The 22,885-nt window shown below is 44.4% G+C and overlaps 1 protein-coding gene across 1 annotated transcript; it reads right to left on the bottom strand.

The window, feature by feature from the left end:
• Window positions 1-756: 756 nt before the first annotated feature.
• On the bottom strand, window positions 757-20,410 carry lamb4 (laminin, beta 4). Its single transcript, XM_020588027.1, has 35 exons — window positions 20,330-20,410; window positions 18,447-18,570; window positions 17,902-18,068; window positions 16,482-16,611; window positions 16,228-16,301; window positions 15,788-15,976; window positions 15,218-15,281; window positions 14,530-14,744; window positions 13,660-13,780; window positions 13,152-13,340; window positions 12,348-12,503; window positions 12,073-12,176; window positions 11,655-11,734; window positions 10,961-11,150; window positions 10,629-10,760; window positions 10,359-10,547; window positions 9,891-10,003; window positions 9,550-9,661; window positions 9,032-9,212; window positions 8,756-8,899; window positions 8,124-8,355; window positions 7,680-7,837; window positions 7,164-7,388; window positions 6,854-7,071; window positions 6,414-6,510; window positions 5,974-6,337; window positions 5,612-5,775; window positions 4,702-4,904; window positions 3,902-4,099; window positions 3,222-3,366; window positions 2,749-2,956; window positions 2,303-2,438; window positions 2,050-2,220; window positions 1,730-1,883; window positions 757-1,507 (listed from the first exon to the last, which is right to left on the bottom strand). The coding sequence occupies exons 1-35, from the start codon at window positions 20,408-20,410 to the stop codon at window positions 1,368-1,370; spliced, it is 5,568 nt and encodes a 1,855-aa protein (XP_020443683.1). The 3' UTR covers window positions 757-1,367.
• Window positions 20,411-22,885: the final 2,475 nt, after the last annotated feature.

Genomic DNA, 22,885 nt, shown 5'->3' with positions numbered 1-22,885 from the left:
AAAAGCATTAACAAACACATTGGTCTTTCTAGCTTTGTGAGGACACTCATTGCTGTAACACATCCCCTGGCCCCCTGCTGTAACCCTTAACCCGCTAAACCCTACAGACCCTGCACAGGGTCCAGTCACACGCTACTAGTTTGGATAAGCCACACCTTCCCCAGGGCTACGAGGCTACCACCACACCTAACGTCTAACCCGAACCCTGAAACCAGGTCTCAAGTCAAGTCAAGTCAAGTTTTTTATTTGCCATTTATGCATAAACAGACGGTCTAGGCATATAGGAATTCTTGTGCAGCTCTCCTTTGGAGTCAGGTAAGGAGTCAAAAGCCAGAAAGAACATTTAGTCTTAAAATAAAAAGTTACAAAAAGGCATCAAAAGTATTACAAACAACAATACACAAAAACAGGGTAATAGTATTTCCCCCAGTGAACTTCAAAGCTGTCAGACAGCCCTGTGACAGTGTGAGGAGCAGATGTGTCCTCACTGTCTTCACACTGATCTGCAGTTTACAACTGCCTTTGATCAGCGCTGGAACAAGTACCCAGACCCTGTAAAAGCACTAATACCACAGTGTAAAAGCATTGTTACAAGTAAATGCCCTGCATTCAAAATGTTACTTAAGGTAAAGTATAAAAGTATTAGCATCAAAACATACATTGAAGTACCAAAAGTAACACTGTAACGTCTCTGATACTGGATCATAGTGACTGATGCGCTACTGCGTTCATCACTTTAATGCTGCAGCTGGTAAAGGTGGAACTGACAACACATTTATTACTTTCTTGTTGTTTTCTTGTGGTTTACATGTTTCAGAAAATGCTTTGTTTGACAGAGTTTCTTCTGCTCTGTTGGTTTGATAAAACCCTTCTGGGTAGTGTTTGGAGTGAGAGTCCTCTGCTGGTCAGGAACAGAAGTACAAGTCACAAATGCAACAGCGAGTACACTGGTGGTACAACTTTAAATTCACACCTGTTTTCTGTGAGAAATTAAAACCTGAAATATTCTGAAGCTGGTGTGAAACACTGAACTGATTATTAAACAGTTAAATTATTTAGTCAAAGCGGTGAACAGATGTGATGTTTTCAGCCACGCACTCACTTTGTGAAAGCAAAAAAAGAGAAACTCAAAAATTTCTTCAACCTTTCACTGAACCAGTTGAAAACAAATATTCATTTCTAGTCACCAGAAAACGTGCTATACAAAGAGAAAACTGAAAATGTGTGAAATAAATGAAAACAGAGTTTTTTCATTTTTGAGACAAAGAAAACAAAAATAATGTATTTTGTTCTCTAGTACTTATGAGGTACAATATTTCCATATCTAGCACTCTGTAGCATACATGAGCCGCAGTACTCTGTAGTATTTATGATATACAGCTGGTGTATCCATCAACTCGTTTAGAGATTTCCTCTTGAAGTGAATTCACTGTTTCCAACAACAACAAGACTTCAGCTGATTTTTCCTCTTTCATCCTGAGCAGCTGCTGCAGCTTCTCCTCCAGGTCTGCAGCACAAAGATACACATTGTGTATACGCAGAAAACACAATGATATACACATGATGTAGTGTTACTGCAAATACTACCAAGGATAATAGTGCAGTACTACTAATGCTGTAAATATTACTCTTGTTCCTCTCACTGATTCTTTAGCTACAATAACCCTCGATAATAATTTACATGTACAATCAACAGACTAAACACTACAGATTAAAGGATGAGTGCTACCTAGTATCTGAGTGAGTTTGTCCTCCACCCGTCTCCTCATGGTCTCCACCTCCTGCATGATGTTCCTCAGTCGTTCGCTGGCTTCGCCCTGAAGCGTCGGAGTCGAGTTCCTCTGCTTTAAACCCTCAAACAGCTTCATCACGCCGTCCAGCTCCTGTCAGAGACGTCACATCACAAACACTGATCGGTTGATGGGTGTCTGTTCTGTGTATGCAAATACTACAGTACTGTGAGTACCTGACAGGTGAAGCGACAGTAACCAAACACTACAAATACCCCTCGTTTCCCTCTGTGTGTCAGTAGGCTCGTTATAAACCCACCATTCCCGCGTCAGCAGTCTCGTTTAAAGCTGAGTCTGCAGCCTCTCGGGCCTCTCTCGCCATCTCTCTGTTCTGTTCGGTTTTCTTCTTCAGAGCTTCAGTCTCGTTCTGCAAATCTTCAGGTCGTCCATTCATCAGCTTCGTCTCGATGCCGTTCAGTCTGTCTTTAATCTGAAACGTGACAGAAGAAGCATGTTAAAACACTGAAAACAGCCAGCACTGAACTGACGAGGCAGAGATTTTCACTGTTTACATCTTGGACTCGGTCCTTGGTCGTGGTTCTGTCCTGGCTGGCTGACTCCAGGACGTCGTTGGCTTTGTCCTGAGCTTTCTCCGCTTCATAAATATCTCTGCTGATTTCTGTCACATCAACATCCTTTGTCCTCTCCCTAAACATAAGACACAATAAGAACACAGCTTGAAGAGCTGGGGTCAGATGTCATGTTAGTGTTCAGTCAATCACCAATCAATAAGTCAGCTTTGGAGTCCATGGAGGATGATCCTGCCGATTTCTTTCGACCTCCTGACAGAGGTACCGTATTTTCATTTATCTTAGCGTTTTAAATCCATGGAGGATGATCCTGCCGATTTCTTTTGACCTCCTGACAGAGGTACCATATTTTCATTTACCTTAGTGTTTTAAATAAAGCTTGGTGTTGTCACAGAGCTGATGGTCAGTCTGTGTTTTCAGACGCTGACCTGAGGTCCCGAGCTTTCTGCAGCAGGTCCTGGGCTGTCCTGGCGCCCTCCTCCAAGTCCTTCGGGTCAACCTGGAAACTTGTAGCACTGGACAGTAGATTAGTGATGTCACTGATCATTGATCGGATCTGATCAGGTGATCGCGGCAGCTGGATGTCCAGAACAGCTTGAGCCATTTTCTCAATGTCTTCTGAAGGAACCATCTCATCTGTTGAGGGGAAACAGGACGAATGAGGTTGATTGTTAAAAACTGTACATGAACTGTTTTCCATCTTATCAATACATGTGTTCATGCGCTAGATTTTATCCATGTTCAGTCTTGTGAGCTGTTTGTGATGACACTAAGACCTTAATCTCTGAGAATCAAACCGATACTGGCGCCTCACGTCAGCCAGTGTCTGCTCAGAAGTCACCAACCGACTGAAGTCCTGCCGGTGAGGACCAGGCTCCCACAGTATCACCTGAGCACTGACCCATCAGGAAGGCTTTTACTCGCTGAAGGAGCTCCCTGGTTTTGTTCTTCTCCCTCCTGATGGAGTCTATGTTGTTGTTGATCTGGTCCTGCAAGTCTCTGGCCTGGTCTTTGGCATCCTGACCCGCCTGTTTGGCATCACTGATCTAGACCAGAATGAACCGTTATGACATTTAATTTACAGTGAAACGCTGTGTTTGAGCTTGTACAGTCCTGGTCCTGTGCCACACACACTGAACTGGAATCAAACCCCTTGTATTGTAATACACATGGCAAAAAGAATTTGTCTGATTGATTGATTGATTGATGTTATAGTTGGGAGTTAAGCCGCAGTATCAGAGGCTTTATTGCAGTTCAACAGCAAAGTTTCAGCTCAGCACTGAGACCACTCATCCATCAGATGAACTCATTTACCTAAAACTTCTCCCTCCAAAATGATTTGTTACAGGACTGCTGGCGTTTACAGACTTAGCTGGAGCTGGCTGTACCTAATAAACTGGACAATGAGTGGATGGCTCTGCCCACCTTTGATAATCTTAACCAAAAGCTGTTTACATCAGTTTGGCTGTGGAAAAAAACCCTTTTAACCTTAACCTTAATTAAAAACTGGTTTATATGAACCGCCCATGCACAAAGTGGACCGGATCAGGACTGGCACCAGTCAACCCAGTGGAGACCTGCCTTGCTCTCAGACTCCTCCAGTCTAGATGGGAGTGTAGCGAGTTGGTCCCTGGCGCTCTCCGCTGTTTCTGCAGCTTTCTGAGTGAAGGGAACAACTCCGTCACAGTTTAGACCTCCGCATTTCCTTTTTCTCGAATCCAGGAAACAGAGAGCTCCACCGCATCCTGAACAGCCCTCCAGACCCAGTCCTCCACAGATCTGCATCAGACCACAGCAAGCTGCTGAGAGGCTTGAAGGACACGGCATTCACTAGATTGTTAAGTGCAGCAGGAAGAGACATAAAGCTGCATCCAAAATCCAGAGAAACACACATCCAGTTCAAACTGATGTGATCAGACCCATCGACTCAGTTCATCCCCAGTCCCTGATTATTACTGCTTTAATGATGTGCCTCTGCTTGACATGGGCGTGTTAAAATGTTATGACAGAGTTTATGGTTTAATCACCAGATTACTACTTTATATTACATGAAGATTTAGGTTCACATCAGGCAGCCACCACATCAGTCTGTCAGACTAAAGAAATCCAAAGCATGAAAGGCCAGTCAGACCCCACCAGCTGGCCATTAGTTAGACTGTCAGGGCTGAAACTGCAGCTGTAACGTGACCGTTTCTCTGCAGTCTGTGAGAGCTCTGATGTGGCCTGACTGGATGGACTACAGGAGCCAGACAAAGCGGTGGCTCCGTACCCAGCTCTCCTGGACGAAGGTCACAGCATTTACTTTCTCATACAAACAACCTTCACATATCAGAGGAGAGCTAGATGTTTCCCATCATGTGACTCTGCAGGTATAACCTCACCTGTCTGTTGAGGTTGACCACGCTGAGATCTTTGATCCTCTTCTCCAGCTGCGCCAGGTCACCTCTGCTACTACACATGCTCAGTTTGTGTTTGGCTTCCTGTCTGGTATCCATGGAGTCCTCCATAGCTTCGATGGCGTTTCTCACCCTCTTCTCGTCTGACATGAAGTCTTTATGAAGCTGCTGGATCTCTGCCATCAGCTCTACAACACAGCACAACAGGCTGAAGTAGCAGCACCATCTCTTTTCAAGTCCACAGTAAACATTTTCTACGGACTCCCGTTCACTCGGTTCTGCTCTGATCACAGGTATGAATGTCTTTTAACATCAAAAATGTCACTGCTACTCCTGACAGAAACGTTTCTAGTTGCACACTTCAGGAGAATCAGATCTCTCTCTCTCTCTGTGATATTTTTATATTTCTATTCAAAGAATCTGTAAATGATGAAACGGCTTCTGAAAATATTCAGACGTCAATATTTTCTGCACTTTATTCCGTTAGTGATTTAATTTAAAAGGGCTTAAAGTTAATTCTACACAATGTCTTTGTCACTGCGTTCAGCTGCATTTACACCTGCATCAGCTGATCCAGGTAACACGTCAGCTGTGAGTGGGGCAGAAAGTGAACATGTCTAGTGTTATTCTGCACTGAAGTGAGAGAGGCATGAAGTCCAGTCTGACAGCAGCACAGATCATGAGCCTGAAGCGTCTCTTTGCAGACCATCGGACTGTGTGGAGGCAAACATCTGAGGACAAAAACTCTGTCTGACCTCTGAATGTTTCTAGGAGACCAGCGGACTTCACTGCTGTGAAAAGTTCTTATCTAACACAGGTTTTCTAGACCTGAAAGTCCCAGACTCAGGTACAGCCTCAACCAGGGACTCGTTACAGGTCGTACAGGTCACTGTACCTTGCAGGTCTTCTTCTTGTTTATCGTCTGGGTCCGTGACGAGTTTCTCCTTTAGGTTGTTCAGCAGCTTCTTGAACTCCAGTTGAATAGTGTCAATTTCAGTGTTGAGGAGATTCGAGGGGTTGAAGAGGATCACGTTGGGGTCGATGGCGTCTTTCAGCTTCCTGTCAGATGTACAGTATTTACAGATGTTTAATTACTGAGTTTCCCCATTGCAGCAGTCGGATGGTGACAGGACTTTTTACAGTCAGCATCAGAAGAAAAACACACCAGGCAACATGGTTTTTAAAGGATCTGTGCCAGAGCAGGAGGGAAATGTTTTGTTTTGCTGTTTTCTTTGGGTCAGTAGCTGTAGAACTTACCTGATCTTCACACACAGTTTCTCTGTCTTTTCCACCTTTGACGGAGAGAGTGCTGTCAGGTTGGCGAGGTCACCCAGCTTGGCATGCATCTCCAGCATCCGCTGCTGGTAGAGTCCAGGCTGCAGGTTCTCGCTGTGGCGGGGGATGAAGGTATTCATCCTCTGGGTGGCTCGCTGGACGTCGGTGACGTTTTCAGCCCAGAGGGCGGTGCAGGGGTGGCACTCCTCGCAGCCCGGGAATGCTGAGCTGTAGCCAGGGGCACAATCATCACAGAAGATACCAGTGACGCCAATGCGACAGATGCATTCGCCGGTTTCAGGGTCACATGACGGATGCTCGGTTCCCTCCAGGTTACAGTCGCAGGCTGAGAATGAGACATGATGGATGACGCAACAACCTGGGGCTCTGTCACAGAACAGTGTGTTTACACGGTCACTCACAGATACACTGCAGGTCTGGGCTCCCAAAATGGTTTTCCCCACATTCATCACACTGTCTCCCTCCAAACTCTGGATGACACGGACACTGTCCCGTCACCTGAACACATCACAGCTTCACTCAAAAAGCGTTTCATTATCACTCAGCCATCTATTGTATGTAATTATTTAGTACTTTGTTTCAATTTTATGTCTTTTATTGTGGAAAAACTCTGGAAATGTGTTATACAATAAACCTGAACAGCTTAGTGACGTGTGGAGGCTCAGACTCGGATGTTTTATCGTCACCTTGTCTGATGTGAACATGTAAACTTTCAGTGTGGTTCATGTGATTCTGTAGTGTGAGCTGCATACTATAGAGAACAGTGTCTGAGTGGCAACACCGAATAAAACCTGGACCGTGGACTGAACAGGACAGCGTCTGCAGCCTGTGCAGGTCTTGCCTTGTTGCAGATGTTGGACACAGAGTTAACTGGATCACAGCTGCAGGGCTGACATCCTGACGCTCCGTCCAGGTTCCAGTATCCGTCCTCGCACTCGTCACACAGGACCCCCACCACGCCCCTCCTGCAGGGACACTGTCCTGTCGTTGGATCACAAAAACAGGGACTCCCCAGAGGACACCGAGTTACCTCCGTCCCCTGCCGGTCACAGGAGCATACTGGGAAATGCACATTAAATACATCTCATACATGAACTACGTATATCTGCCATACAGAGAACAGTTTATTATTGTCACATTCTTGTCTTTACCTTTGCAGTCTTGGGCCAGCGCGTTGCCATAGTAACCAGGTTTGCAGTTTTGGCAACGTGGTCCCATCGTGTTGTGGAGGCAGCGCAGACATTCGCCGGTCAGGCTGTCGCAGGCATCGTGGTCATCTGGGTCGGTGTTGTTGTTGCAGGGACACTCCTGGCAGCTGGCACCTGGCAACGTCAGGTCACCATAGAAACCAGGGCTGCACCTGTCGCAGTGTGGACCTGAGAGAGTGATTATTGTCGAGACATATTCACTGGGTTCACGTGTTTAATGTAAATAAAGCAAAGGTCTATTCACATAAACAGAACTCTCTTCTCTCTGTTCTTCAACACACCTGAACACTGGCTCACAGAATCACTGCGGTCTGACACCTGTCTGTCTCTCTGATGTCAAATGAGGTGACAAGGTCGCACCCTGATCTTCCATGTCTGGTGAGCAGCATACTGACCCAACAGGAACAGGAACTAATTTGAGCATGTGCAGACAGGTGAGACCCAGAGGCCAGCTCTTACCTGTGTGCCCCTTCCTGCAGACACAGGTCAGACTAAGGGACTGCGGGTCATGTTGACAGGAAGTGGCAAAGAAGCGTCCGCTGTTCTGAACATCTGGACAGAGGCAAGGCTGACAGGGCTGTCTAGAGACTGGGTTACCATAGTAACCCTCCACACACCTGCATCAGTAACACAGGCGTCTTAATGAGGACCGGGACACGTGCAGGACTCTGCCTCCCTGCTCATTCTCAGAGTAAAATATTCAGTAGATCTGATCTGAACAGATCCATAAAGATCTGAGATAATATCTTCAAAAAGCATTTACAGTCACGTTATTAGGAAGTTAGTTACTGTAGTCGTACCAGTTAGAATGACAGCATATATAACCTGTCACAGTGTGTTCTGGTGTTATATATTCACACATACATAGTATATAACTTGTCCAGTGTTATATATATATATAACCTGTCACAGTAGGCTCCAGTGGTGTGCTCCCTGCAGTTCAAACACTCTCCGCTCTCTTCATCACACACCTCCGACAGTCCGTTACAATCACAGGGTCGACAACACGGGAAACCCCAGAACCCCGTCAGACAGTGATCACAGCGCCGTCCCATCACCTCTGACCGACACGCACACTGACCTCTGGTCTGGTCACACAGCTCTGACAATGAGCCACGAGGGTCACAATTACAAGCTGCAAATGAGACAGCAGGAAAAAAATTCACCATGGACTAGTTTTCATTGATTTGTCCTTTTACAGAAGCTTCAGAAGAATTTCCTTCTGTAGGATTATTGGTGTGTTTAGGTGCCGACTGAAGGGCCCCGCTACATGGCTCATCATGTGACATGCATTACACGACTCCTGTAACACACACCTGGAGCGGTGTGAATTCAGTGCGGGACAGCCAAAATGGGTGAGCGCTTCTGTACGTTATGCTTCTGATGCGCATCAACGCCAGGAAAATAGGACATATTGTGTCCTAAAGTGTTGACACGTCAGTCTGTCACTGGCGTGTGGGCTTTGATTGAAAATAATGGGTGCTGGTGTTCACGTCACACGGCGCCTGCGTGCGGTGCCCTTGACAGTTTCTTACACTTGCAGCCATCGGGTCCAAAGCCAAACGTCATTGGTGCACAGGTATCACAGCAGCGGCCGATGACGTTGGGCTTACATTCACAGAGTCCTCCCAGTTTACTGCAGGTTGGTCCAAGAGAGCCAATGGCGTTACATCTGCAAACTGACGACAGGCAACACGCAAAGATAAACTCACAACAGAATTACATGACAAGAGGCTCAAAAAATATCGAAAAATATTAGAGTGATGCAAAGTCAGTCACTTCCACACGGCCCAGTGTGTTGAACTACTTACGAACGGCTCCATTGTGGATTCGTGCCGACGCGCTCTTAATGAGTCCTTCACAGACTTCTGGTACCGACTCCTGCGGGTCAAGCTGAGCAGCCAATCCAATGCAGCGAAAGTGGCGGAAAGAATCAAGGTCACTTTGGGAGCAAAAGTCCTGCACAGACTCAATGCTGGGAATCAGGCCCATCTACACACAGAAGTACATCATCACTACATTACACTGAGAATCTTTGTCAGACAGACGCTCAGCTTAGACAGGCTAATTCTCACACTTTTGTGTTTTTTGTTTTACAAAGCTGACAAATAGATTCAACCCTCCAGATTCAGTCCCTCTGACTAAAGCTCCGTGTACCCTCATGCCCACTGTTTGTTCACTCTATGGAGAAATACAAACGCTAACACACCTGCTGTGACTCATTACAGTTGCTGAGCTCTGATTTGACAATCACAGTTCAGAGGAGGAGCTTAGAGAACTGTCAGCCACTCAGAATGAGTGTTATGTGAACACAGGAGGACTTCCTCACCGAGTCGATCAGGATGTGGGATCCATCCGAGTCGGACCCTTTGTTAAAGACGATGTCCACAAAGTACCGACCTCCTGCGTTCATACACGTGGTTGAGTCCAGAATAGCTCCTCTGTACACAGACATACAATGATAAATAAACAACAAACAAATAAACCACTGACAACAGTAAAAAAACACAAACACACAACAACCACCAGTAAACCAAAAAAAACATAAACAGACACACCAGTAAACAAACAGGCAACAATTAACAAACAGCATAAACAAACAAATACATCTCAGATTATTTCTGTGTTTTTACGTCACATCTCAGTCGTAACCAATCAGATGTCTCTCACCTGGAACTTCCAGGGAGAGTCAGACGTTTACTTCCTGCTGGGTCACTGCTGCAGGCACCATTGCCCGGTGTCAGCATGATGATGCTGACTGAAGCCAACCAATCAGATGGAGACTACAGAGGAAGATCAGCTAACGTTAAAATACATGGAAAGAAATTTGATTTGAAGATGAAGAAGTAGAAAATAAAAATCATCATTCAGGGAAAGTTTAGTTTATATTATTACATTAACTTTAATATTAATACAATTGTTTATTTACAATCTAACATTTTGACACATTAATAAACAACTTTGAAAGCTGAATTGAACCAGACAACATAATAACAGCTTTATTTTTAATATCAGTCATGTTTTATATATATATATAAAATATTTGCTCATTAACACCATTTGAAATTTTTATTGGTTAGCGTTCAGAACCAGAACCAGAATGAGAACTAGAACCAGGACCCCAAAGGTTCTTCTCACCTCCATCTCGTAGCGAAGCACCACATGAAAATCCATTGATGAGGGCAGGTTGTCCACGGTGAACCTTAGCCCCGCCCCCTCCAACACTCTGACCAATCCCAGGCCGCTCCAGGTGACCGGCTGATGTGCGATCCTCTGACGGGGAATGATCTGCAGGGCGTGACCTGGGTCCAGAGGGATGCTGGTGTGCTGCAGGCCCCGAACAAAACATCAGTGGATAAACTCAGGACTCGAAACGAACTGTGACAGGAAACAAATCCAGCATCTCACCTGCTCCCGCTTCTCCCGGCGGGCGAGCCGACGAGTCCTCCGGACCAGAACAACTCGTCCGTTACTGATCTTAAAGTCATAACCCTGTTCTCTGAAGTACTGCTCACACTTTGGCAGGACTACTGCATTCACCTGAAAATACACACAAATACACATTAATACCACTCTCTGAAGCTGTGTTCACATTAACACAAATCACACAAATACTACATACAAAAAACACCATAATATTTCATTCTAGTCACACTTTGGAAAAGTACTGGCTTGAGGTAAAGATACACACATATACTACATGTAAAATACACGTTAATGCTGTCATCAGTGTTACACACCTGAGAAGGAGATGGAGTAACAATGGAAGTAGAAGAAGAAGAGGAGCTTCCTGCAGAGAGCGGGGCAGCGAGCTCCGCCTCATACAGGAAGTAGTCGAGTAGAGGCAGGAAGTACCCGGGGGCGGGGTCAGAGCAGCGCCGACCAATCATGTCTGGCAAACAGTGACACTGTCCGTCCTCTTGAGAACACCTGAGGAGACAGATGAAGTCTCTCCTGAAGTCCAAATGCGGGATTTGTTTCCTGTCACAGTTCATTTCGAGTATGATGTTTTTGTTCTGCTGCTGGTTTATGTTGTTTTTTAAAGGGTGTGTGGATATTGTGTTAAGCACTTTGGTCAACTTCGGCTGTGTTAAATGTGCTATATAAATAGAGTTGATGATGATGATGATGAAGTCTGTCGGACTGATTTACTGACAGACGCTGTTTCAAGTTGAAGTTACAAACTGTAAACAAAGTTTGTTTGCTTTTGTTGCTCAGTGTTTGTCTGAGACAGAGAGTCCTCCTCTGCTGATCTATCTGATGCCGTTTCCTGCTAAATGTGCTATTCTGTGCAGATTTTGTTTGTGAAATAGATTCCTGATTCATGGTGGGACCTAACCTTCATAATTCAATTTTATTTATTAACCTGTTTCTGTATAAAACAAATTCCGGCTGTGCGTGTTTTACAAGCAGAAGAAATGAGAGGAAACATACATGCTGCTGCGAGCTCCTCCAACGTCACAGTCGCAGGGTGAACATCTGAACACAGAGTTTCCCAGACCCCAGAAACCTGTCTGAACACAACACAGACACTTTTTCTCAGGTGTGTTTATTGGCTTTGATGTTTGCTATTTAACATTGAAAGGATGCAGCCAGAGATTTTTTATGTTTGTTATTTTGCACAAATCCCATCCAGAGACTGTTCTGTGTATCAGGAGCAGCGTAAAGAAATGTATTTTTACCCGTATCTGTGTCTTATCTACTCATGTCAGTCTTCTGTACTCGTCTCTTGCCTCTGTACGGTTTTCACTATATTCATTTTAGTTTGTTTTTCGGTCTAGGTGTGAAACCATAGGGGGTCATTAAGAGATGCATTGTATTTTACACACCGGTCCTTTAAAATGAAACCCACCTGACATCTATCGCACAGTGGTCCAACTGCAAAACGATCACATTCACAACTTCCTGTCAGCTGATCACATGATCCGACGCTTCCCAAAACATGGCACCTGCACACTGAAACACAAAACCCATAGAGAAAACATCAGACATAATAAACGAACCTGAATGTCTCAGTGAGAGAAATTAAACGAGCAGCAGCTACACTGGATATAAACGTTAACGTGAAACATGAAGCTTCTCTGGCCGACTGCTGCTTAAATAACTAAATCAGAGTTCACGTGTCACCCTGACAGCCGGCCGGGTCGTCCTGCCTCAGACTGAAGAAGCCATGTTTGCAGTGATCGCAGCGACGACCCTCCACATTTTGTTTACAGACGCAGCGACCGGTCAGAGCGTCACAGAGGCCGCCTCCCTGAGAACCAGCCGGGTTACAGTCACAGGCTGAAACACAGGAAACATCATCACATCACATCAACAGTGCATCACGCACTATGAACCTGTTTCGACCTCATTTCCACCTTCACTAAAGCCTAAACAGGAGGAGAATCCATAGTACTAGGACCCTCTGTGCAGCAGACACCACTACAAAAAAGGTCACATCTACTGTGTAAAACTGAAAATGCACATGTAGACGTGTGTAATGCTCATCAAATGTTTAAACGTCTGGTTTGGTGGACTCGTGCCCCTGTAGGAACTGGAAACCCCTGTGTTGTGAAGACACCAACTGACAGAAAGAGAAGACTGACAGAAGAGCTTAGAAAGAGAAGAGTCCGTTTTCACTCTGTTCTCATTTGTAAAGTAACTTTAAGCTGCTATTGCATTTTAAATGAAGCAGTTTAATTCATAGCAGACCCTGTTAAATGGTGAATAGTGATTTAAAGCAGGTAAACTCCAGTGCTGCATTTTGAATCATCAACTGTGACTTGACTCTGATCGGTGCCCAATAACCCAACCAGAAGACAAACAGCAGTGGAGAGCTTATTTAACTTTTAGACTTAAAAACTAATGACAGAAGAGGAGGTAAAAGGCGTCTGATCATGAATAGACGCACATGCATGGAGTGAGTAAGTGAAGGCAGTTGAAGCGTACGTATGCAGGCGTGCGGGTCGTCCGTCCCTCTCTCCGGGTCCTGATAGAGAAAAGGTCGACATCGTTCACACTGAGGTCCTGTCCTGTCATGACGGCAGTCATCACACACACCTCCGCTCACACCACCTGTCGCTTCGAAACGAGAGGCGTCAAAGTGACACGAGTCCGAATGACCGTGACAGTTGCACCCTAGGAGAGACAAAACATCAGGACACAAAAGAAATGGAGTAGATAAAGACAAAGGCCATTATGTCTAACAGACAGAAACTAGTGGAACCGAACATTTATATTTGTGTTTATTCTATAAATGAACATTGCTGAGAGTGTAACTGGTCTGTCACAACAGAGACTAAAAATAAAATTAGCTAAAGAAAAAAAAAATATAGTATACATGCTACAAAATGAAAATATTTTATCAAGACATTTTAAGTGATTTTGTCCTGATATGAAACTCAAACCAGTTAATGTTCTGTATCAACACACAGAGGAAAGGATTCATTTAGATTACTCCTGCAGATGCCGGCTGTGTTTCCTCCTCCAGGCCTCCAGGGGGAGTCGTGGTGAAAGTCCCGACATCTCTCACAATTCTCTCCGGTCGTATTGCGCCGACACACGCATCGGCCATGAACCTGAAGAGCAGAAAACAGCTTTACCTGCGCCGTCACCTGGACGTCCAGGTGTGTTAGGCCACAGTTCAGCATCTTGTCCTCTGTTCCGACAATAGTGAGAGTTTATAAACATTAACTGGAGAAAAGACGTCTCATAACATTTATAATAATAATGTGGCGACCCTGACCGGCCGCGGTCGTCACAATTACAATAACAAAATTAAAAATTAACAACAAGAACAAAAGAAACGCGCAGAAATCATTAAAAACAGCGCTCACAGGACCACAGTCGTCATATCGTCATCCTCATACGTGATAAACGTCATCTAGTGTTAAATCCAGTCTACAACTGTATCCATTGTGTTTTCACATCTGGTCACATCTGGATGTTGGGCCTTTTAGAGTTAGAGGAAACCCCAGAGCAACAACACAACTGCTGTTTGACACCTCTGACTAAAGATGTACCCCAACTAATTTAATTAAACACTATTCAAGCAGCAGATAAGTTAACATCTGCAGCAGGAAACAATGTGCCACGTGGTTAAAGCATCATAATTTTCCAATCTAAGTAAAAGGTTTCTGCTTCAGCCCATTAAAGCTGCAGATGTGTGAACCCAGCAGACAGACACGTTGATAAACCTGCAGACACAGCGACCATCTGACTGAACCAGACTGCTGCGGAAAACACACACACACCTCAGAAGATAACAGGCTCTGCTGGACTGATCAGAACCAGTCTGGACCTGATGCAAACCAGTCCTGGTGCATACCATGCCAGTCTGGGTGAAGGCGTCCCCCCGCCCTGCGTCCACTGGGGTGCACCGGCTGGCATGTCCGTTACAGAAGCAGCTTCCTCGGACCACCATGTTGTAAAGGGCGTAGTAATACTGGTCCCCAGGGTCCCTGTGTGTTCGGCCCAGCAGGGTGTCACCGAGCGTGAAGAGACGAGTGAAGTTCACGCGAATGTTCGTCAAGGTGATCAGATCTGAGAAGAGCATGTTGAGCAGTTTTAAGGCGTCTGATATAAACAGCTGCAGAGTCACACACACACTGAGGCCTGCTTTTAAATGTGTTTGAATTTCGACCTGAACTACTGTATGTCACATTCATCCACTCCACCTTTAGTCACAGGACGTGACACCCTGTGTGCACAGGACAATGCAAATGAAAATTTACAAAGCAAGAATAACCCTTAGACAAACTCTGCTGATAAGTGATAAAATAAAGGAACAGGCGTTATGCCAGAAACCAAGAAAATGTAATCAAGTCACCAGAAACATATCCACAAAATGAGATTAATTTAAAATAGCAAAGGACAAGAGCCTGAACCAGCACACACATGCATCTGAACAGATGAGGTGATCTGTTCACATCTGAAAGGAGTAAAACGTTAATTCTGAGTGACAGAGATGGCCAACAGCCAATCAGACATCAGGACTCTCACGCACACCACCTCACCTTGGATGTGTGGCGCGTACGGGTTTTGTATTTCAAATATGGGATCCAGGGCCTTCAGCACCACCTGGTGGACAAGCAGAAGAAACATCTAGAAGATTTATAAACAGAGACACATATTGTCAATAAAACAAGCTGTACAAATATATATATAGAAAGGACAGGCTGTGCCCCAGCGTCCAGCAGGGCCGAGTCTCCAGAGCAGCGTCAGGTCTCCTCTGTCGGAGAAGGAAACCTCCTCCTTCCAGACCAGATCCCCTCACTGTGTCCAATCCACTGTGTCCAACCCACCATGTCCGACCCACTGTGTCATCCTCATGAAGCCATTCAGTGACCTAGAGCTGCAGCCATGAGTCAGTTCACTGGTAGAAAATGAACCAGCAGCTAATTAGAAGCAACAGTCACCGACATGTTCTGGTTCCACCTTCTTTAATGTGAGGAGCTGATGCTTTTCTTTGTCAGACATACTGTGGGTCTGATCTGGAGCATCTGCTGGGTGTATGTTGTGCGTCTGTGAGTGCTCAGGTGTTAATGTTCTGTGCTGTATAAATAAAGCTGAGTTGAATGTGTCACCTCTCCGTCAGTGGACGGCTCTGACCCAGAGTATCTGCTGTCACAGACGACATCGTCGATGCTGGCCGCTGGCTCAGCAGACACCAAAGGAAAGTGAAGCAAACAATCTTCTGCAAAGTAACGAAAAATCTTCCAACTCCGCCCAAAATCCTTTGACCGCTCCACCAACATGGCCGCTGGGCGAAAACTCTGCAGCCAGAGAGAGAACAGGAAGTGATACGGTGTTCAACCCTGTGGTGTGTTTGTGTTTTTTACTTTTTAAATATAATTCACTTGTTGTCTTTCAGTAAGAAGTGAGTGTATTGGTTCAGTGTTCTCTGCCACTGTATCTGTACACACTGGTTAGTATATGTACAGTGTACCAGCAATACAGTCACCGAACCTGTGAGCATCATTGATTCACCTGACCAGGTGTGTTTCATGGTCAGTGTATGTTTTACCTTGAAGGTGAGGACCAGGTGACTGAACTGGAACACTGTCTCCAGATTCAACTGGATGCTGACATCATGAACACCTGTGGGACAACGACACAGTTACACAGGTGAGTTAGTGAACATGTTCATTCTACTGTGTAACACTTCTGACGGTTCAGGTTGAACATGGAGCCTGCAGTTCAGGTGAGTCGTCCTCTCTGATGGGACAGTGTCCACCTTCCTGGTCACATGGTGTTTTACGCCCTCTCTTTTACACTGACCGTTCTCAGACTGCCACCACTTCATTTTCCTCTCAGGGTCAAAGGTCGCGATGGTGTTCTCGATGCGGTGGCTGTTGCTGTAGCGACTGTACGGCAGACGAGAGTCACAGGTGAAACATTTCTGCTCCTCCTGTTGGATGAAGACACATTGAACCAAACTGATCAGTTATCAATACTCCTTTTAGAGTCAACATCAACATCTCAGTCTGTTATTGATACGATCTAATTTTATTTAACTGCCTCAGACTGCTTAACTCAACACAAGTTTTATTGTGCTAACAATTTTCTAGTTTCAATTTATTGATTATTGATCAGTGCAGAGGTCTGAATGATTTTGTGTTTTGTCAGCAAACTGACACCGAATCAACAAAAGCTGACTAACTAACTCAACCCAAAAATAAAATATATGAGCAGAATGAAGATGAGGCCGAACATGTTTTACAGTGTGGACAATGTAAATTATAAGAATATTCTAGAAAGATGTTTAGGAAAATACATAAGCATATTTACAGACGGGGATAAAGGTGTGTGTACCCTTCCACTTCAGTACTTCTGTTTTCTTTCTTACAACAGTATCAATACTTCGAGCCATTTCTGCCAATGAAGCAGGTCTTTACCCAGCAAACAATGTAATGACCTGACAGCTCTGCAGAACAATAACAAACAGCAGAGGAACACAACCTGTTCTGGCTCATACAGGTGCCAAAGGAGCTCGACACCGTGTCAGCATCTGATGCTCTGGGAATGAGAACACGTTTGAACAGAACAGTAGAGATCAGAAAAGTGTAATGCAGCTCTAAGTTAGATCAGAGTCAGTGAATAGTTTCTGCTGTCGTGAAGCTCAGTGGATTCATAATGACACTGCCTGCAGAGCCTGTGCTAAGTCAAAACATCATTTAACACGCTACTGGGTATGCTAACCCGACTGTGACGCCATACTCTGTACCGATACAATACTCGTCTGTAGTTTAATTCTGTATGAAACAGAAAAGTATGTTTTTTGTGCAGGTCTTAAGAATGAAGAGATGTGAGATGGGCCCAAGGAGGAAAAATGCAGTAATGAGGAGTGGAAACATTCCTTGGGCAAAATTAACAGGAGAGGGAGACGACACGGTGACAGATCAGAACATGTTTCAGTATGAAAGTCTGAACACGAGCCAGAAACGCATCAGTCAGAGGGGGGTCAGCTGCTGTATGTTGGCTCGTACGTGTGTATGTACAGTATGCATCTGTGCGTACATGTGTTTATGTATAGGGTGTATCTCTGTGTGTGTTGAGCTGCTGCAGATGAAACTCTTTAGGTTTGTGTCAGTTTATTCTCCACATTAAACCTGATTAATTTAATTCTACTCATGCTCCGTGTACTCTTACTTATACTACATATCCTACTCATACCCAGTATTATACTGTGACCTCTGACCTCCAGGTATCCAATGATGCAGTACTTCTGAGGTCCATGCAGACCGCAGGTGGACGAGGCTGAGAGCTGAGCTGCTCGACCCACCATCAGGTCTCCCAGCTGGGGGTTACAGAAACCACCGGGACACTGGTCCTGGAGGTCCTGGAGCCGAGCTACTGGGAGAAGAGCTGCAGAGAGAGTTTAAATTCTAGTGGAGGTCACACACACATGTCAGTTTGTCATTTTAGAGCAATATGTGTTTCTGTAGATATGAAGAATGTTTTTATCATGTAATATTTTTAAATGATATTTTTTTTTATATAAATTTTAATTTAAATTCTAATATTTTTGTCTGACACTGGAAATGTCAGTGAGTCTGTGGTGTGAACGTTTCAGTCAGTGGACCAGAGAGCTTTAACAAAGAACACACAGTGCATGTTAACATGCAGTACATTATGACACCTGACTACACCACATCACTCCTCACTGCCAGTTTCATCTATGACAAACACAGACTTCAGTAATAGTACAAGCAAACTAACTCTTCACTTCTGTCTCCTTCTCACCTCCCTCCCTTCCTCCCCCCTTCCTCATGATGAACTCATTGAACTCACTGATGAAAAAGATGAATATCATGTTTTGCTGACCAATGTGAGATACACTCTGGTCTCTGCTGGTCCTTGTTTGGTTCTGAAAGAAAACAATCACATAAACCACAAGCTGTTATACAGATATATTCTCAGTTATTAAAACATGAGCAGTTCCTGTGTCTGATTTCCTGCCTGATCACTGACGAATCCAGCTCGTGCGCCTTGTTGCTGGTGGATCTGTTCATAAAGCAGAGGACTATGAACCCTGAAGGAACTGAGGAACTTCAAGAGGAATGTTTGAGCCCCAGGAGTCAATGTGGGGATGTAATGACCCCCCACATAAACTCTGACATGAGAACAAAACACAGATCTCTCGGGAGCAGGATGAGCGATGAAACTGGCATTGACCTGATCACATGGCTGCTCTCTGTGGCTGACAAGAGGATTTCATTAGAACGATCAACAAGTATTAAAATATATGGACCATGTTATCCAGGAACTGTTGGCGGTTTGTGATTGAGCTACTGCATTTAAACCAGGTGTAATTTTAAACCTGGGGACCTCTAACAACGTCAATCAGAATATTTTCAAGATAAAACTCAAAGAAAACACTGAGGCTCTGTCAATATGGACATCGAGCTAATTTGAACCCAGTGCTCCTCAGTTTAAAAACATGTCCACATCCAGTGCCTTGTCGTTTAAAATAAATGATATGATCACATGTGGTGAGACCCAGTTTAACTTCAGTCTGTGAACATCCACATCCAGAAATCTCCGTCACACGTCGTCCTACTTTCACACCTGGTCCTTCATCTATTGTGAGACTAAAGTCATTGTTGCACAGACGACTCCACCTGCTCTCACTGTACAAATATGACAAATACTTGGAGATTGTGTTACTAACCAGCAGCGTTCACTGAACCACCGGGGGCAAACTCAGAAGAAATGATTCATCTCTCAACTGATCTATAAGAGCACAATGAGAGTGGGTCCCCACCCCCAGCTGCAGGATAGTGCTATAAACCAAGCTACTGGTAAAAATAACACTAAAGTATTCAATGTGGAGTGATTCTCCAGGAGAATTGACTCACAGCCTCCTGAGGATGACCGGCCCTGACAGCAGCAGGAGCCTCTAAGTGCTAAGTGATAAACCTGACCTACAGCTGGCCACTCACAGGTTCACAGGTAAAATAGTCGGTTTGAATCCCAGCATCACTTAAGTTAAATGTAAAGTCTGTTTCTGCTGCTGATCAGCTCCTCTGATGTTTGACTTCACAGCCCCTCCTTGAGATAATGCTCTAGTTTGCCAGTCTGGATGATCTGAGTTTTGCTCTGTCACTTGTTTTTTTGTGGAGCTCGTAGTCGACACTACACTGTGTCGCTGTGCCCAAGTCCAGCCCAAGTCATGTGACTGGACAAAACAACTCAATTCTGTGCATCAGAGCGAGCGCTGAGTCGACATTGTGACTCAATCACCAGACCTGAAATATTAATATCATATATATAGCTCAGTGATGAGCACAGACGTCGTCATTTCACACAACCTGTCAGCTTAGTTCACTTTCACATGTTGTGGAGTGAAATCACACATCTCCTTCCCCTCCTCACTCTGTCAGAGTTTAATTATCTGCTGATTACCCTGATGAGGAAGGCTTTACTCAACAATGCCAAAAATGTAAAATAATCCTGTAGCATGTCATTAAGACGTCAGACTGCAGAGACATAAATCAGATCTCAGAGCAGCTTGTGCCTATCAGTTTAAAATGTCACTACAGACTATGGAGAAATGCTGCTAACGTACAGTAATGCCCACCAACAGGGTTTCGTTTGGTCTAAAATGAGAGAAAATGTGAGCCTACCTGCTTCTGCTGCCACGCTGACAGAGTGAACACATCTGGGCAGGTAACAGCACACCTGAGCCGTACGTAGCCTGAGGCCATAGGTGTCAGAGAGAGGGGGGAGACGACCTTTAGTTATGACTGTGCACACTGTATATACTCTCAGATTCACATCACAACATGTACAGGGAATATCAGCTGCAGAGCACAGTGGAGGTCCGGTCACCTGAGGCCTGTGGTCAGGTGACACAGTGCTCTTCACATAAATGTTTAAACCTTTCCCAGACCATCACTTCTCCACACAAAGTACTTTAAAGGAATGGAACAGAGAGGCGACATGCCACAGTCTGAGCTGAGTGCATCTTATGAACACTGCTCCTTTTAGTAAAAGCTGTGGGATCAGGTTGAAGTCAGAAGAAATAAAGTGCTTACTGCCTGAGGTGGTAACCTGTTCATCTGAAATCCTTTAGGATAAGAAAGAAAACCAGTGAATCATAAACCTACAGACCAGGCCGTTACTGGGGGTCTGCAACTGTATGTTCATATGCACGACTCCTCTCAGATGAGAAACATTCAGTCAGCTTAAATCAGATGATCCAGCAGATGTTTGCAGCTTTTCAGAAACTTGTTGTGTCTCTTATCAAACGTCCATGGAGACAGTAGCTCTGGAATCCGTTTAAAGCTCCTAAGATGTCGTGCAGCTTGATGAACAGGAAGCTCTGTGTGGTGACCGTGTGTGTTCGCAGTCTGGGGACGAAAGGAAGCGGTCAAGTTGTGGTGTCACTGCACCTGCAGTAGATTTAACAAACTCCCGGACACTGACGAGGGCATGCAGTACTAGAAACTCTCACAACATGAGCACGTGAGGTAAATCTTGTGTATTCCTGGTAAAGAAAATGCTCCACTGTGCTCCAGGCTGAAATTTCCCCCGATTTCAGCAGTGAACAAAGGTGGCATCAGATAAAGAGATCTTTTTACATCAACTGGAGGACTTAAAGGATGAACATCTCAAGATGTTTCAGTGGTACCTGCAAATACCCAACATCCTGGAAGACCTCCCAACAATCCCCCAGTTCAGACTGGATCAGGTGGACAGGACGACCACAGTGGACCTGATGGTGCAGACGTACCCCCGCTGTGTCGTGGCAGTCACCAGCAAAATTCTAGAGAAGATCAACATGAATGATCTGGTACAGAGGCTAGAATCAAAAGGTAGAAGCATACAGTATTTCATATTAGGCTTACTAAGCATTAACAGACTCACACTTTGTCCTGTGTGAGCTCTATGTATAGATGTAACTAAGAGGTTTCTAGCAGACTAGCAGTAGCTGTAAGCAGCTCTAAGATGTGTTTAACATTATAGTAGCTGTGTTTTAATGCACTGTCCCTCTTCACCTGTATATACAACCACCTCCACTGCTGGGTGTCCACAAGACAAGATGGTAAGCGATACATTAATAACCAGCAGCACTACAGCCTTTCAAAACAAGTTAGTACATCTTTATATACAATTAGACTGATCATACAGAAAAATTATGGCTGTTTAAGTAAAGTGTTACCATTAAACATTTTCTTTACGTAAAAAGAGAACTGGCCTCCATTAGTCTCCCATATTTAATAGAGCATCTCAGTCTGTTCTGATGTAGCTCCATTATCAGGAAATATTTACCAATTCATTTATTTACAGTTTGAATACTTGTTTTCCAATAACTGTTTGAGAAGTTGTTTACTGTTCTGTTGTGTTACTTACACACAATTTAAGATGTCGGCTTGTTCTCTAGTTGTACTATTGGATCAAATGGCCCCTGCACCTTCTGGCTGATAAGTCCCCTACAACAGCTCAGTTTTACCTCACTGAATCCATCGCTGTTGAGGCACAAAGTGTTTACTTCACACATTTGTTATTACATCATCTCATGTGTTTATTCATTCAGAGAGTCTTACTAAATCCCAACAAGAAGTTAAATGCAGACTGAAGATGATGGCTCATCTAAATCTTGACTTTGGCCATAATATCAAGACACAGCCTTGAAATAAGCTGTTTTTGTATGAGATTTCAGAGCTACAGTGAGTGTCAGAGCAAAACGAAGGATCTGTAACAGACGTGCCCCATGTATCCAACGAAACATAACCCCAAATAACAAAAGACTGCCAACAGAGATGAGCCAAGTGACATTTAACTGAATTAAGTCAAATGAACTTTCATAGGAAGGACTAAGAAAATCCATTTCATACTTGAAAAGACACTAAAGTATGACTACATGTTAAGTCTTCATATTTGTAAGTCCATATAAAAGTTTTTAAATGTGACAATACATGCTTCCAACATAGGCATAGCATTTACCAGCCTGTTCTCTGTTTGAACAAGATGTTTGCAGCCACATAATCACAGATAAGTACAGTACATACGTCCAGAGAATTTAGTAAATCAGGACGCAGCTTGTATGCAGTTGGACAGCCTCAGTGACTTTATCAGTGATGGTTTCAGGGGTCAGATCATATAAATATTTGCACTTCCAGCTGCTGAAACTATCACTGATAAAGTCCATTAAAGTCCAGAAGTACCTTCTGTGATTC

The sequence above is a fragment of the Monopterus albus genome, unplaced genomic scaffold, assembly GCF_001952655.1.
Source record: "Monopterus albus unplaced genomic scaffold, M_albus_1.0 scaffold496.1, whole genome shotgun sequence".
In the NCBI taxonomy this organism is placed as follows: Eukaryota; Metazoa; Chordata; class Actinopteri; order Synbranchiformes; family Synbranchidae; genus Monopterus; species Monopterus albus.
The sequence above is the reverse complement of the archived record's forward strand: the minus strand, read 5'-3'. Positions and strand labels throughout refer to the sequence as shown.

Coding starts and splice junctions, on each gene's coding strand:
- lamb4 (XM_020588027.1), bottom strand. CDS start 20,410: ATGGCCTCAGGCTACGTACGGCTCAGGTGTGCTGTTACCTGCCCAGAT. Junction 15,282..15,787: donor AGCCGTCCACTGACGGAGAG/GTGACACATTCA, acceptor CTTGTCCACCAG/GTGGTGCTGAAGGCCCTGGA. Junction 9,662..9,890: donor ACTCTCCCTGGAAGTTCCAG/GTGAGAGACATC, acceptor GTCTGTGTACAG/AGGAGCTATTCTGGACTCAA.